Source organism: Homalodisca vitripennis, chromosome 1 (genome assembly GCF_021130785.1).
Source record: "Homalodisca vitripennis isolate AUS2020 chromosome 1, UT_GWSS_2.1, whole genome shotgun sequence".
NCBI lineage: Eukaryota > Metazoa > Arthropoda > Insecta > Hemiptera > Cicadellidae > Homalodisca > Homalodisca vitripennis.
The window spans coordinates 83138653-83157470 of NC_060207.1; the positions used below are offsets into that span (position 1 = coordinate 83138653).

At 31.3% G+C, this 18818-nt stretch overlaps 1 protein-coding gene across 2 annotated transcripts in view; it reads right to left on the reverse strand.

Annotated features, from left to right (window-relative positions):
* LOC124365784 (homeobox protein araucan) overlaps positions 1-17953 on the reverse strand; it is a 185644-nt gene extending 167691 nt beyond the window's left edge. For both annotated transcript variants that reach the window (XR_006922745.1, XM_046821803.1), the window contains exon 1: positions 17885-17953. Coding sequence is in view for 1 of the 2 variants with exons in the window: in XM_046821803.1 (XP_046677759.1) it covers positions 17885-17944 (60 nt within the window). In the remaining variant the exon portion in view is untranslated. The remainder of the gene's footprint in view (positions 1-17884) is intronic.
* Between the last annotated feature and the right edge of the window lie 865 nt (positions 17954-18818).

Sequence of the window (18818 nt, forward strand, 5' to 3'; positions counted from 1 at the left end):
AATAAACAAATACATATGCACAAATATATATTCTGTAAGCTTCGTGTTATTTTCAAGTTTTACAAAGACTCGAAAGAAAGTCTAAATACAAAATCTGTAGCGTAATATAACAGAATCATTCTCGTGTCTTAATATTGGTTCAAATCACTTGAATAAATTTTATCTGAAGTAAAATAGAAAAATACATTTTGAATAAGTAAATTATTTACGTCAAATTATATGAATATACACACGAAAATATTGTAATTGAAAAAGTACACCGTAAAAGCCAACATCTTTCTCGTTTGTTAATGTAGTTAGTTAAAAAATGAATTTTCTTACGGACTAAAAATGTTAGGTAAATGAGATCAGAGTTAAAAATATTAATATAAACAACCACCAAGGCTAATATTTTAAGTAATGTGCATTTTTTCAGATGTGTTTTTAAAGATCCTAAGATGTGTTAAAACATTTTAAAATGTAATAGTTTTAATTGAATGAGCTTTAGCGAAGCCTATCACTCGAGAGGCTGGAACATTTTAATTTCTGTCTATATATATATATATATATATATATATATATATATATATATATATATATATATATACTTTTGCGTACTCGTGCGTTGTATTAATCTTTCTGCTTACCGGAACTTTCATTACTTGAAGACTACTATGAAAACTAATGTAATGAATTAAAATGTAAATGTATCACGTGAGAAGATACTTAGAGAAATATTTTATCCGTATTCTTTAAATGTTGGATATGCCTTTCTTTCTACGTAGACATGTAAGTTTTGTGTCAATTTCTTTGTTGCACGATTATATGTATGTTTATCTGCCCGTACAATATCTTGAGAATACAATATATGTATCTGAAATTGTGCATGTAACTTCAGCGAAGCGTTACGCAATACGTGGTGTGGCGTACTCCTACCTTGTAATTAGTAATAGCTGAGGAAATATGATAAACAAGAAAAGAAACAAGACAAAAAGTCAAGGACAACACATTTACCAATTAAAAACACAACACAAATTGGATTAGTACTACATAAGTACATGTATGAAAGATTACAAAAATCGGTCAAAAACATACAAACAATATCAAAATATTAAAATATTCTGAAGAAGACAAAAAGAAATCAGGTATATGTTACTACAATTTGATGACTGTAATAAGAAATACATTGCAAAAAAATAGAAAAATTACTATAGGATTTAAATAACACTGCTCCCTCTTAAAATTCAACAGAGAATACAAAAATCTACAGATGCAATCCACTGTATTCATACTGGATACATCATATTAAAAAGAAAATTTTAGATATTACAACATGTTAACACTCCAAGATATTTAAACGCCCAGGAATCAGTATTATATCAAACAAGTTAACTCAGAAGATTTATTTAATATATTATTATTAAATATGTTATCAAGAAGATCGACCAATAAAAATGTATTATTGCTTTCACGAAGATTAAAATAATAACATTTCAAAATTTACGTAGTATGTATACAAATAATGATTTAAATTTATTTTAAAAACTAAGTCACACAGGATAAATTAACGTCAAAATCCCATACGTCTAACTTCAGTGTCTGACGAACAAAAACTCATAAGGCTCCACAGAATAAAAAGTTTTAAGATATTAGTTGTTTTGTATTTTTGTGATATAGTGATTACAAAACGAAACAAATTTAAGCTCCATCTTCAACATTACACGGTCTGTGTTTTTTACTTTCCTCTTACTATATTAGTTTACTTTAAATTACTTGTTTAATTTGAAACCGTCTTCTATTTTTAAAGTTTAATTTTAGGTCCAACATTTGTGTAAAACAGCCCATACATTTGTTATAGCCGTAATTAAAACAAGCTATAATTTCTTTTAAAAATACAGCAAACTAAGTATTTTTAAGTCAGAATAATATATTATTGTATTTACCGAAATAATATATTCCCGAAAAGCCCCCAGGTAATTCGGAAATAAACTGTCTTTTCCCAATGAGGCTAACAGTATCAGTTCAGGACTAAGAAATTATTAAAATTATTATTCACAATTATAAATTTGGGTTAATGAATTTAGAAAGATGGAAATCCAGATAAACATGAAGTAGATGTCCGTTATCTGCGTAGGAAAAGTTGGGAGCTGTTGTGTTTTTGTTCAGGTCATTCTAGAAGTCACGTAGGACACATTACAAACAAAACAAAAACAAAGATTTGCCCTACAGAAAAGATCTAGTCCCAGATATACAATGCCCAATATTAACAATATTCTGCCTGTTTTGGTTATAACTACTTTTGGTCAATAACACTTTAAGTGAACCGAAATAGTTCATAATTAGATTGTTTCCTGGTAGAAATTTGTTTATATAAACGTTTTAATAAACGACCCTACAGCAAATCTCCTTAAAATGAACTGTTAACTACGATCTGTCAAGGAAACGAAAGCCGCTAAGGGTTCGGTCGGGTGTAAATTAAAACAATGTAATATTCGATTATAAGTTGTTTTAAATTACACCTAACTTAAATTACGTCGGAACAAATTTCTGTTGGTTTTAAACTATATATTACATGTAAATTGTAGGATATAATGCACTGCTATTAGAATAGAGCAACTAATTAAATATGGAGCGATATTTAAGGACTCGCTAACAAAATTAAACAAAGATCAAGCTACCCTTTAGGGTCGGTCGGGAAACATGCCGTCATTAAAAGGGGAGGGTTCGGTTAATGTGGCCACCCTTTCAGTGTTTTTTGTGAAACCGGAAACCCGATATAATAATAAAATATGGGCTTTGCTTTTATAAATCCATCGTTCCCTTATATTGAAATATAATAAATACAAGTCGATACTTATGATCATTTCTAGTGATTATTTATATTTATGTCAATAATTATACGGTCTTTTAAAAAACAGTATACAATGTGTGGCAGTTTCTACGTTTCGTACTGCACTTTATTAAAACATACGGAAAATTCGGAACCACAAATTTTAAATCGTTGTTAGTGGTAATTATAATAAACCACTCGAAAATATAAGGGTATCAGTTTGGTGGACAAATCAGTAATTTTCAAGTCGGTAAAAATATACATTAGTCGTAACCAGTTTCTAATGTGTAGCATAAATTAAAAACATATTTAGATAATTCTTATTTCTTTCTGAAATGGATAAATAATTATTTATGTGTACTAAGGGCTAATATTCAAAATCTTGCACATAAATATGATCTTAAATACAAAACTAATAAAAAATTAATACAAATATATTTTTTTAATTTTTAACGTGTTAAGTACTACATTGTTTAGTTAAGACACATAATAAAAGAAAAGTTCATATGTTTTTTTAACTATGTACTCTAATTATTAAAAATTCGTTTTTATGGATTTAATAGAAAACTAATAACTTCTTTCGAAATCCTTAGAGTCATAACGCTTTATTGCTTAACTATAACTATTACGGAAATCCCATCTCCAAAATATAACAATGAAAAAATACTCCGAAAAGCCTAATTAAAGTCAAAATAATTACTTGACTTGTTGAGGGAAGACGTAAAAAAATACAATACAGAGTTTCACAGTGAACTTTTACTGTAATGTGTGCCTAAACATTACTGTGATGTAGCCCTAAATGTTTCTTGATGCAGCCTAAGCCTAGATGTAGACCTAAACGTTACCACTACGTAGGGTTAAACCATATTGGGATGTAGACCAAAGCCTTATTGCATTTTAGGCCTAAACGGTGCCGCTGTGTACGAATAAGTCTAAACAGTATGATGCAGACCTATGCGCTCACTTATCAACGAATACAACCAATATGCACGAATTCACTTCGAATACGTGATGCTTGTTTGGAATATTTGCAGACGGTAAGCAATATTTTGTCTTATAAAAACGGAACAACTTAAATCTTATCTTTACACAAAATATTGTGGTCGGAAGTTTTATATTTTAGTTTAAATAATAAATACGCCTTTTTTAACCCACACAAAGCTTGTTTCAACTAAATGTCTCTGTGTATGATATCCGTAGCACGAAAGTTTATAAAAAGATTTGTTGATACATTTTCCTCTTTAAAATGGGTGCGGCTTATGTTTGATATCCAGAATTTAAAATATAACATCAAAATAAACTTGTCGGGTTTTAAGATGATATGGCATCAAAGATCTAACATATCTAAAATTAAAACCTCTTTTAAAACTATTTAGAGTTTTTTAACACAAACTGATTCTATTCTGATAATCTATTTTGTAAAATCTTCTGACAATTACTCTGAAAACAGAATCGATCACTAGCGTTCTACAAAAAAGCAATTAAAACCTAAAAACTTATAACGTAGATGTAAAAAGAGGTACAATTGTTTTATATCCATAAACTAATATGGAAGCGAGCAGTCTTATTTGGTTTCCTGTTCCCTGAAGGAAGGCAACACCTTTTGTAAGCAGCATTGTTCTTTTTCTAATAACATTTTATTTGTTATGTTATTTCACAATAATCGGGTGCGCCTCCTCTATTCCAAGAAATGTCCAGAGAATTCATAAAAACAACCTCCAAAACATTTTGACTACGGTATATTACTACATTAACTACGTTAAGAATTTTAAATATTTTGTTTCCGTCCCTTATATAATGCAATTTTATTGAAAAAGCAATAAAAATCGACTTTATTATTTTTGGATTACACAGGCGTTAAACCTGTAACCGCCAATGCGCACTAGATCAACAATATTGATTTATAACACAGTAGTTTAAGAAGTATGAAACACAGCAAAATAACAGTCATAGTAATAGAATGCTAATGAGACCTTAAAACGCTGTTTTGCTAAAGGATGTCATTTATTTTATAGTGGAGTAAAGTTTAGTCAGTGAGAAAGCGATAGTAAACAATGATATGATGTGATATTACAAATTCATTGAATGAGGGTTATTAAAATAATTCTGTTAGCTTACTTGTCGTAGTCCGATAATAAAGTACGATACGGTAGGCTACATGACGGCCGGTACAGTACGGTATATGACGACATCGGTTGTTCGGCGACTGACACAGGATAGTAACAGTCATTAACTCCGCAGCCCCCTTGGCGCTTTTTATTTCATCAAAGTCGTTGTTATCTTTATTCTCTTTTGTTGTATTTTTGTTTGATGAAAAACAACGCTCTAAATAATCAGTATAAACCCTTTTTTCTCTTTGGCAGAGTCCGCCGCGCGCTGCCGCGACAAAACTCGCCGCTTGAAACGAAACGAATCATTAGCGTTTGTTTAATTCTCTTGTTTGTGTCGACGGTTAATTAATATTTTTTTGTTTCGCCATTTACGTCCTGCCAACCCCTTGTTGCTGTTTTTGTGTTCAATAAAACATACGCCGCAATTGCGTAATGCTGTCTGTACCCAGACTTCGTAATCGGACATGTAAATCTCTTTTGTTAGCTCGACCACAGTAAACAGAAGTATTCATTGGTCAATTTTAATTAAACCATTAAAAAACTTTACATTATAAACTTAATTATATTTATTTTTTAAATGTATATATTAAAATAGCGAAAAACATGAAATATAACTGGTTAGAATAATATTTTAACAATAAACAAGAATGTAGTGCCTAAATGAGTAAACTACTCGTATAACAAACTTTGGCATTAGGGCCTATAGGATTATAATTTCTCGCAGATGATTCATTTTCACACGGAAATATTGCAGTTAAGTTTAAAATAACCTGACAATAGACATTAAAAGTTAATCCTTTTAATCTTATAACCACTACACAAACGATTGTCAACTACTATGCGTGTGGCCACATAGACATATCACGACAAGAATCTTGGAGCGGAATACTGTTCAGCTTATTTTAGCACATATAATTAACTTAATTAAGTCATTGGAAAAGTATGGGTTTGAAGACTTGAGTAGGCTACATTCAATCACTATTTTATACAAATGTGACAAATTACGCAATATTTCAGTGTTCGAGTACTAATTTAAATTATTATGTACAGCACAAATAACACCGGCTTCTGCAGCATTGAAGGAATAATTAAGCTTACAATGTGTACTATTCAATGTTCAACATTTCATTGTTTTAGTACTCATTAAATTATTGTGTACAGGACAAATAAAACCGGCTTGTACACGGCTTCTGCAGCATTGCAGGAATAATCAAACTTACAATGTGTACTGATCAATGTTCAACATTTCAGTGATCGAGTACTCATTAAATTATTATTCAACGCACAAATAAAACTGGCTTGTACATGGCTTCTGCAGCATTGCAGGAATAATCAAACTTACAATGTGTACTGATCAATGTTCAACATTTCAATGATCGAGTACTCATTAAATTATTATTCAACGCACAAATAAAACTGGCTTGTACATGGCTTTAGCAGTATTGCAGGAATAATTAACCTTACAATGTGTACTATTCAATGTTCAACATTTCATTGTTTTAGTACTAATTAAATTATTGTGTATTCAGCATTCAAGGAATAATTAAGCACAAGTACTATTCAATTCAACCATTGGTACTCTTGTACAGCACAAATAAAACCGGCTTGTACACGGCTTCTGCAGCATTGCAGGAATAATCAAACTTACAATGTGTACTGATCAATGTTCAACATTTCAGTGATCGAGTACTCATTAAATTATTATTCAACGCACAAATAAAACCGGCTTGTACATGGCTTCTGCAGCATTGCAGGAAATAATTCAAACCTTACAATGTGTACTGATCAATGTTTAACATTTCATTGATCGAGTACTAATTAAATTATTGTTCAACGCACAAATAAAACCGGCTTGTACCTGGCTTTAGCAGCATTGCAGGAATAATCAAACTTACAATGTGTACTGATCAATGTTCAACATTTCAGTGTTTTTCGAGTACTCATTAAATTATTATTCAACGCACAAATAAAACCGGCTTGTACATGGCTTGTAGCAGCATTGCAGGAATAATCAAACCTTACAATGTGTACTATTCAATGTTCAAAATTTCATTGTTTTAGTACTAATTAAATTATTGTGTACAGCACAAATAAAACATGCAGCATTGCAGGCAAAATTACTTAGTGATCGAGTACTCATTGCAGGAATAATCAAACTTACAATGTGTACTGATCAATGTTCAACATTTCATTGTTTTAGTACTAATTAAATTATTGTGTACAGCACAAATAAAACCGGCTTGTACACGGCTTCTGCAGCATTGCAGGAATAATCAAACTTACAATGTGTACTGATCAATGTTCAACATTTCAGTGATCGAGTACTCATTAAATTATTATTCAACGCACAAATAAAACCGGCTTGTACATGGCTTTAGCAGCATTGCAGGAATAATTAACCTTACAATGTGTAATATTCAATGTTCAACATTTCATTGTTTTAGTACTAATTAAATTATTGTGTACAGCACAAATAAAACCGGCTTGTACACGGCTTCTGCAGCACTGCAGGAATAATCAAACTTACAATGTGTACTGATCAATGTTCAACATTTCAGTGATCGAGTACTCATTAAATTATTATTTACAGCACAAATTCAACCGGATCGTACACGGCTTTAACATTATTGCAGGAATATCCATACTTACATTGTGTACTGATCAATGTTCAACATTTCATTGTACGATTACTCATTAAATTACTGTGCACAGCACAAATAAAACCGGCTTGTACACGGCTTTAGCAGCATTGCAGGAATAATCAAACTTACAATGTGTACTGTTCAATGTTCCGAAGGCTTTAGTCATTTTTCACTCCTCATTTAAGTTCCTCATAAGTCGCCTATTAGCTGCGTTCCGGTGTTTCGCTCCACCAATAACAGCTCTTCATTATCTCAGATCCGATTAGAGCCAGTGGAGAAAACTTCACTAACAATGAGAAGTTACTCGTCGGTATTTGCAATTAATTATTACTTAATGAGCATCGGGACTGAAAGGAATAATCATAAAAAATAAGACTCTTTTGAATTTATAGTAACATGTATTACAAATAGAGAACCAGTTTTCACTTCAAACAATCACAATATTGAACTATTATGAGTATTTATTCTGAACACAAGTGCAAGGTGGAGGATGAATGTTTCATTTCAAACATAACCTAGAATGTGTCAAACCGTGTCCATTTGCTGCTTAATATCTCTGTGCCTTTAAAGGTAAATCCATAAATAGTGGAATACACTTCTTTCAATGAAGTGTATTTGTTCATATTGCCAAACACAGTCGTCTGGTTGTAGCCTACTGGCGGCCATCTTGATTTCTCTTTCCATAGGACCAATAATTTGTCTCGTTTAACTTGTTTAATTTAGGTCACTGAAATTTACAATGAATTTTACTTAAACTGAGATTTACCCATGCCTGTTGTACGTTATATGTCATTATTGCTGATTATTTAAAAATTGTGCACAATGTACGGTACCTCCTGTATTTATTTATATGCATTTGCTTACAACCAATTTCGTTAGAATAAGACAAAAAAGAAAACTTGTACAACTCCGACCAAGAATACCGGTTTTAAATGGTTAAAGTTCATAAATCAATCCTCATAGTTGAGGACAAGAGGCGTATTTGTCAAGTTACTAGAACTAACTTAGTGTAGTGAATTATATCCGTGTAAGCCCTATTAAGTGCATGATTTATTTTTTAGATACCAGATTTTTTAAATATAATGGCGCTTCAAATGGAAGTTAAAAAGTGAACATGTTTAACTTTTGCTTTTGAATCAAACAGTATGTTACTTGTCTATTGTAAATGCTACATTGATTAAGTGTACCTGATTATATTGGTGAATATCGTTACCTCTTCCCAAGTAATAAAAATACAATTTTTTGTTCTCAACTTGAATACATTTACAACAAAATCCTATTTTATTTAAAAGTAATTTGAATACGATTAAAGCAACTTAAATAAAGCAATATAAGTAGTAATGGAAACACTGCATTGATTTAGTTAGACCCTCTCATTTCCTGCGTGTGCTTATTAAATGCAAATCAGATCTTAAATCCTAGATTAGTGAGTTTTGTATTAGTCTAGATCTATTATACTATATATATTTCAAAACTAAATTTCAATGATTTGGCCGTATGATTGGTACAGTATATCAACACCTCTTACTCATGTGGACAAGATGTAAATGTCGTATAGCCAAACTGTATATACATACGCTCTTCAAATATTCTAATTTAGATTACGATCGATGACTAATAATCGGTTGGTCGAACAAAGTTTTGTGCGGTATTCCACGTCATTGGTGTTGTTTATCTTACTTTAAATAATTGGAAATTTTTGTTCAATAGGATTTTGAGTAAGTTTTTTTAATTACTTTACCAAACACTTTTGATGTATCATCTCTGAAGACAGGAAGCAAGGATAAAAAATTATGTTTTTACCATTTCAAAAAGAATTAAACACTTTAAGAAATCCATTTTGGACCGTAGGATACTAAATTTTTTAATATAGTTCCTGTTAATATTTCAAAAATGTATTACCTTTCTTTCTCATCCTGATCACAAGACGGTCCAAATTACCACTTTAATTTCATATAATTCTTTGTTAAACTGTATACTTCTATTTTTCCTACACTCAGAGAAGATGATACCTGTTTATGAGTTTAAATTTACAAAGCGAAAATCAACGAAAATAGATTGCACCAGCTTCATATCAATACTTCAAATTTACATTGATCAAAAGTACTTGTACGTTTGCAGATGCCTTCTCAGTTTATGTTTATCGTCAATATTTAGACAAGTGTAACAGGATAATTAAGTGAGTCTGGGGCTTATCACAGATTATAAACTAGAAGTAGCGACATCTTCCCAATTCTGAAGCAACAATTCTTTCAGAAAATTAAATTAAAGTTTTAAAACAGTGCTTGCATTTTTATGACAAGTTAGTTCTGGACATAAAACTCACTAATACAAATTTTACTTAATGATATTTTTAAGAGTATTTTTAATGAAATTACAGTTTCGTAACCAGCATGATTTGTTGCCAACGTAAAATAAAGATAACCTGTCTGTACGTGTAACGCCCTAATTTATTTTAAAATGTAAGTAATTTAATTTTTAATTGAAAGTTTGATGATTGTATATAATATACAACAGTTTATAGACTCACGCCTAAAAGTCATTACGTACATTTTTTAGAGCTTGAGTAAAACTAAGTTCTTTTATTGCAATTTTATTTCTCCGTGTCTCCATACAGTTCATATAAAGTATGGTAATTTGCTGTAAATGCTCACTTAACAAAATGTCTCGTCATAATATTAATATTCAATGATCATACCCCGCTTTATGTATAATCCAACCACATAAAAGTCATACTGAAGCCCTCAGGACTCCAAGACATTTATTTTGTAATGAGACTTAAAACGCGATACATCTGTAAATTACAAGTCTATCCAGGAATACATGTTCGGTTGAGAAATTTCTTAAACGTATTTTGTACAATTTAATTTGATGGATACTATAATGTTCATTGTAGCCTATATGTTTTCAGAATTCTTCATTATTATTTTGTTTCTTTAATTGTTGGAGCATGTAAAATTTGAATAATAATAACAATTTGAGGTTATATTTATTCAAACCACTGATAAACAATCAACCAGAGTTAAATTTTTGTCTACAAAAATACCAAAAAGTCTAGAATTCGGCCCCTAAAATAGGTAGCGATATTTTATAGAACCTTAACTTGACATCAAATTTAGACTATTATCGTAGACAATCTTGTTACTAAAAATTAATTCACATAAATATATTCAATAGAAATCAACCGAATAGCCCTAATGTTAGTATTTCTTGCTATAATATTTATGTATTGCTATTTATGACAGATTAAATAAATTTATTATAATTTAAGTCATTAATCGGGAAAATTCCTACATAAAATTGGTGTCTCAAGTTTCATGGTATATTGTGCATATCCACGAGCATAGACATTAATGTAGACTTATACTATATAAAATAAATACTGAGTACTGAAAGTATTTTTAATATGATCTGAAACTATAATTGAGTAAAGATGGTGATAAATTAAATAATTCATGACAGATTTCACCAAATAATCCACTGTAGAACGAAGCGCTGTTTGTTTAACGGTTATTATTGATGATGAATGATTTGAAAGGATAACAGGTTTTCAGACATTTTTCACCGATATATCGCACAAAATACAATAATACCTTTTAAAACAAAAATCAAATAAAACAAAAGATGTTTTTTCAGAATGTATATAGAAACTTTTATAACTCATTTATTACAATATGTTGTAATTTCTGATAAAACTCAAAATCCAAGGAGCCACACGTTTTAATATTATGATAAAGTTGGTTAGATTAGAGTTTAACGAGTCGTTAAGATAATCGAATACATGATTTTGTTTGTACGGTTTTTGGATTTCCACAAAATATTTGTGCTAAGAAATTACTATCTTTAGTTCCTCATGTTTTAAATAAACGCAAAATTTTTTGTTGTAATTTGCTTAGGACTATTCATTTAATTAAATTTTTTGCTGTATTTCTAAGATTGAATATTAAACATTGTTATACTTAGTCGTTAATACTAGATATTATACTACACATACGGTGGTATTGTTTTATACCACAAACTTGAACTGGATTATGTGACGAAAAAAGTGCCATTTAAAAACATATGAGTGCTACCTAAAACCTCGTGAGACTGCTTCAGCAGACCTCCAGTATGTTAATGTAGCATCATTATAGTTCAAAGTATCCTAATAATGCGAAAGTAGCTTTTTGTTTGTGTGTACTCGCAACTTATTCAAAATTGTACTGAAATTTTATATGGACATTCTTAGAGTCCCTTATATAAATATAGGCGTATTATTATTTCAAACATATCTCCGGGTTACGCCCCACTGGTCTTTAAATTAGCGAAAAGCCTATCTTGGTGTCTACATTTGCGAAATATTTATTGAAAGAGCCTGTTAAATATAATCAATGTATTGTATACAATGTATACCCAAATGCAATTCAAAACACCCATAATTATTTCAAGACCAATTGCTTCAACCAAAAAGGCATTTTTAACTTGCAACTTAAAATTTTCTAATTAGCTAATTTTAAAATCCAGGCAACTATAAGGGGTAATTAAAGTGATAATTTGAAGCATCTAGTGATCAGGGTGACAAAGAAAAGTAATTTCTTTTTAAATGTTACCCATATGAAATATGTACAGCAAATAATCTGTATTCCTCCTTTACACATTTTATTTCTTTATCGAGACTTAAAACGCGATACATCTGTAAATTACAAGTCTATCCAGGAATACATGTTCGGAATACATCCAGGAATAAATTATTTTACATAACACTTCATGACAAATTTAATGTTTATCATTTTCATTTGTTTATTATTATTTTTGATTCTCTTAACATTGAATGCTAAAACAGTTTATTTAAATCATATCATAGGACTCCGTCGTAGTATGAGATTGATGACAACCCTCAGGGTGAAAATTTTGAAATGTGTTACTATTAATGATGTTGATTTTAGATTTTAATTTTCAATAATAATAATATCTATATCACTAAAATGTTGAAAACTGTACTATTTTGAACTGTACTACTTCCTATAAAATTGAATATAGGTCTATAAAATAATATGGTTTCTCGAGGCAAAACATGGCATCAGAAATATAATCAATTCGAACCAGAAATGCTCTTTAAAAAGGAAAACCTGAAATAAAAATTAAACACACACAAACGCTAACTCACGGAAAGCAAACGGGAGCGTTTTTAAGTGTTGGCTCTGCATCGTGCTATATCTTGGACTATTAACAATTTTAACAAACATTAATTTTAATATTGGTCTTTTATTGAATTCAGACAAACATTTCACGTAAATAATTCTCAAAAAGCAGTGAAAATGTATTTATCCATAATTTACATAGTTTAATACTATACGTGTGCAATCGGTAACAAAGATGTGGCTCTAAATAAATTTGTACACAATTATTTAATGCATAAGAAAATACTCAAAAAATCCTTACTTCCAACATTTTTATTTTCAAAACGTTAACTTCATTTGCATTACTCTTCAAAACTTTTATAACATGTTCAAATAAATTGTTATAGAGTGTTTACAATTTTACATTTTGACTAATATCACCGACATAGGTCATTAACTTTTAATATAGCAATCGCGGGATATATAGAAAATTTCGGATGAAAAATCCTATTTCCATAATTTAAATTGTTTCACACAAGGCGTTAGAATGAACAATATCTCAATTTGTGAATATTTACAGTCATTTATTAAATAATTACAAATAAAATTAACAACACTACTATTATTAGTCTATGTCAGAACAGTTGGCTTATAACAGACGAAGATACTTCCAAAATAAATGTACCAAACACAAAAGTGATGCCCTAATATTGAACATTTCCCCGTCATAAATGATCTGCTAGCCGCATCCACAGGCCCGGAGCGCTGCGGCGTGGCGGCTTGTTAGGGGTGAGGGGTGAGGGGCGGCAGAGGCAGGGGACTGCCATGGTAGCGTGTCCCTGGCAACTGCACTGTAATCTCTCGTGGCGAAATTATAAAGGTCCAACAAAGCTCTATTGCTGATATTGTGTAGTAGGTAAAACCTTAAATCGTGTCATGACATAGCATTAAATTACAATAGATCCTAGAACAATTCACATTCCTACTATTTATTTATCTAATTTAGTAAGATGTACATTTATAAGATACACTTTGTAAAAAAATTTTCCATTTTTATTTAATTAGATTAAAAAATGGTGAATTTTAAAATGCCTGGTTTTATCATTCACTAAATTATTTGGGATTTTTAAGTGCAATACTTAAAAAAACGAGATGAACCTGTAGACCATTTTATGCCGCGGTAGACCTTTCTTCCTGTTAACATTTTAAACACACTCCATGTTCTTTCATTCTCTTTTTCAAATTTCTTTCTGTACTTCCTATGTATTTTCAAGAATAGTTAAAAATTAAAATTAAGAATTTTAAAAATGCATTCCTAGTTTTGGACATCTAAAACGTACCTCATTTACATAAATTATGTGTTTACAGAGCATGTTGTTTTGAGGTAATAGGTCAGTTCATGGTTTAAAATAAACAATAGATAGCGTTTCTATTATTTAGTGGTTATTCAGAGATTGTTCACGTACGTGTGTAGTGCGGTAAATATGTACTAGTTCAGACATGGCCTCACAATAGTTAAGAAATTTAATTGTAATAAAACTTATATTAAAATAGTTAGAAATTTTGGAAACTACAACACAGTTATTACTAATGTTATGCAATTAAAGTTAAGCCAGTGTGTGATTGTATCAATTAGACATAAATATAGGCTACACAATTCCATATTTTACAATTTTGCCCTGATTCTTTTACTAGAGTTTATTATACTAATGAGTTGACTTCGAAAATTATTTAAGTTTGTTAATTGTTAAAAATTGAAACTTCGCACATTGAATTTTATTTTAGATTTTAACATTCGTTACCTTTTTTATGAACAGGATTTTGGATTTCCGGAAAACATTAACTGTCACAAAGTCTAGGTAAATGTTAATTTTATTCAGTGGTTATTTATAAACAAAGACATCTATGTCCTGTATTTGAATTTTATTATTAAGATGCCATATAAAAATATTCAATCAAAGTTAAATGGCTTCGTTCTTTTGGCATACGCGGCCGGCGTGGCGTCCTGACTTCCATAAATGTTTTTCGGTTCTAACCACACCATACAATTGCTAACACAATTCGAATCTTGTAATAACATTTCTTTACGGATCCATTGAGCGGGTCTGGTCCAACAAATTTTTGACCACCGTAAGCCTGAAGTATTTTAAGATACAGAATCGTCCTGTAGGCCCTAATATAAATTTTCATTAAGGCTCTCTCCAATCCTCGAACTCGCGTACAGGCTGCTCCGTTGACACCCAAAGTTGATTTCATGAATCCGGACAGAGTGCTGAGAGTTCTCCCAGCAGCACTACTGCCACGCTGCCAACCGACTACATCAACCCAGAGGCGAGCTTCGAAAAACAGTAAAGGTTTTCGTAATCCTACTGTCGCCACCATTTATAAGTGAAGTTTACTTTCTCATGATTTGTATTAATGCACTTAAATCGATTAGAACAAACTCATTCTTAATGTTTCTCCAAAAATATGTGATTAACATTACCTTTGTTTGTTATGTGTTTCGTATATATATATATATATATATATATATATATATATATATATATATATATATATATATATATATATACAGTACTTCGTTTAACAAAAAAGTAGTGTTGCAACCCTTATACCTGTATATTTTAGTTCGGCGGTCCATACTTTCAAACAACCCTTTGAAGCGCCAAACTGCTCTCCAGTTTTATGTAATGCTACATACAATGTCACTAAAAACATTTAACATACACCCAGAAGTCCATACAAACGGTCCATTTCGTTTAATTGAAATTTCTTGTTTTCATAATTTTTGTTTGATTGCATATTATAATTAAGAGCAATTCCTCTTAACATTTATAATTGTGTGGAGAGGGCGAGATAGTCGGACTCCTTAGAAGAACGTTTTTCTTGAGTGTCCAGATTACAGAGTGGAACTACAGAATGCTCGACTTCATTGAGATCCTGTAATTGGCACCGCTTATTAACTTTTAAATGATGTAACAGTTATAGTTTTCTAACGTATTATTTGTTTTAACATAGGTGAACAAGATTGTATTCTATTTGTAGTCTATTGTATTCTGTACGAAGTGAAATTCGTTGGTTCTTTTTTTAACGTTCTCCCAATGTCCCTTCCATTGATTCTCAGGCCAGTGTATATTTCGATACTCGTAACCGTTACCGACTCTGCAGCCCGACAATGCGGGTGTCGCCACGCCACCTGTTGCTGTACTTTCCCGCTCAAGTCCGAGCGATGTTTAATGGCTGATAACGACGTTATGATAACTTATCACTCCCAGTCAATTATGTACCTTGTGCTCGAATATCGGCTATTAACGGATAAGTGATATTGCCCAGATTTTATTTTATCAGCAGCGGTATAATCTACCACTAAGCCGTAATAAAATAAACATTACAGAATTTTACACATTTAAGGTTATAATAAGTGTTTGGGTAGTTTTTTCACTATAAAAACAATCTTTGGATATCATAATACATGATTAATTTTTCAAGATATACTCACATGTACTCATAATATTGTAATCACTTCACGATTACGTCACTACAAATAATTATGCAATAATAAACAAGTAATGTTTTAAGTTTTTTAAATTGTATGAAAACAATTTATTAATGTAGACCTAAGAAGGATTACTTTTGAAATGTTTCGGCTATACGTTTTGAAATAAGACTTTTAAAAGACTGCTTTTATACGCATACATTGATTGCTTAATGAAATAAAGTTCTCTTATTAGAGCTTAAAAAATTGTTTTAAGTACTTTGCAAGATTTTTTGAATTCATTTACTTATTTTTAACAATTTCATCCTTAGCTAGTTGTGTAATTTAGAAAATATTATTTGATTTAATATTAAAGTGCAGTATAAACTATTTAATGTATTTAATTTTATTGGTCTTCACTAATGAAGGGGATTTTATACTTTTAGCTCTTTAAAAAAGTGTAATCTTATTCTTTTAAATGTGATGTCAAAAATTACTTTATGGTGACATGTCAGTATTATTTGTTAATTATAAAATTTATTCTCGGCCCCTTAAAGTACCATTCCTAAAGTTAAGAAGGGGGGAAATATGAATGATTCAACGAGGAATTTTACTCCTTAAAAATAGTATATTGAGGTATTTAATAATCAATCTTACATAATTTTGTTATCCTGCTAAAGATAAAGATACGAAATGCTTCTTGTAAGTATGTGAAAGATAACCAAAGGAGTGACGTGTTTTTATTTATAACAACTTAAGTTATTAATCGTTTAAAAAATATCATTCCCGGAAATCTCAACTTATATGCATACTGTAAAAAATACTTTGTTAACTTCAGCCGTTTTTCGTTGGGCCTGATCACATAAATGCCCAACATTCCTTCTATACACGCTTAATTAATCTTCACGGAGCGTTTAAAAACTGTTTAAGATGTATTTTTCTCTCTTCAGTAAATTTGGCTCATAGGGCTGTGACTTTGAAATTACAAGAATATATTCTGGAAACGATTCCGAAAACTTCAACCCAACCAAATGAACTTGAATACACCACTTTAACAAGAAAATGAGTAAACCTTCTTGGGCTTGAGATGGAATCACCTCATAAATACAAATAATTCTAAAATATGTGGGATCCAATTAAATTAAATTAACTGTATAATTCTTCAAGCAGAACACGTTCTCTAAATGCAAAAAACATCTAATATATCCTTGTTTCCATGTGTTCTTTGCCATTTTCAGATTTTTACTGATTTCTTTATAAAAGACACAAACACGTTAGAATAAAAAATTAAACCTAACATACTTTTACACATTGTTAAATAACAACAAAGAGTAAGCTATTCTGATTATTAAATGACCGAATATCCATCGCATAATAAATACATATTTAAAAATAAGTAACAACTTAATTAACACAATCTCATTAACAATTAGCAGATAGCGTCTGGCAGGTCGCAGCTAGTTAGGGAACAGCGGGCAACCCCACATTAACCTGTCAGCTATTCACTTATTAAACTAGATAAACAAACAAACAAACGCCACACCCGCGTCCGAATTGAGCGATAAATAATAAAAAATTCTAAAACGCAAAGTTTTGTCATTCTAAATAAATAATTCAAAAGAGCGCGCTATCTTTGTAATTAATCGTTAATTTAAATTCAATTAGAGGCTAGGAAGACGCGGACGGGCCTCGGCCGTCCCGAGCGGGGTGAAGTCCTCGGAACTAATTGATGATAATGGATCTCCTACCTGCGGTTGTAAGAAGTCCTCAGGGAGGGGAGGTCCCCAGCAGTCCTCCGCGAACTCCATGGTGGTACATTGGTACGCGGCACGACACTGAGGTACGGGCGGCGGCGGCGGCGGGGCGGGGGGCGGCGCGGGCCGGGGGTGGGGGCACACAGAGTAATTAGTCCGACATCCACGCTGCCTCAACCATGCGCAGCAAGGGAGGATCTTCACTACATACTTGTTCCCGTTTTAATTCTCTCGCCCCTTACTCTTATTTATTACCACGAGTACTGTACACAGTACAAGGCTTCACCTCCACCCCTTCTACGACTACAACAGGTGTTTTTGTTAACTTTATTACTCCACTGCGCCCTCTAGATAATCTTTATCTTAGTTTACTGTTTAGTTTGGTTAGCAGCGTGAGTGCTTCGTTCATTCACGCCACCAAGATTAAGTGGCTAAACTCTTCTCTCAATTATAGTGACGTAAAAACATTATAAAAATGATTCCACGTGTTATAAAATAACTTCGTAATATAGTATTTTATGCAAATATATTCTTCTGGTTTCCCTCAAAATTCGCAGCTTGCTAAGCCCATCAGGTTGAGTGAAATTGATTCACATTTTATTTAAATTAAGAAAACTCTTGTAGTTTACTCATGATGAAACTTAATATACGAGTACGCAAAATATTTGTGTAAGTAAATACTCTTAGTAAGTAAGTTGTGTAAGTAAACTCTTAAGCAAACTGAAAGGATACGAGACCTACACCCTACAATCTGGTCAACCGCACTTTTAAGAAATGTAAAACTAAAGAGCAGCGTAGGAACTATTCGCTAACCAGAAAGCGGGCGCCTATTAACTCGGAGAACGATTTTCATGTTAGATTCAAACCTACATAATGTTGTCAACCTAAAATGCGTAATAATTCTGCGTGATTGTTTTTCATGTGGCTC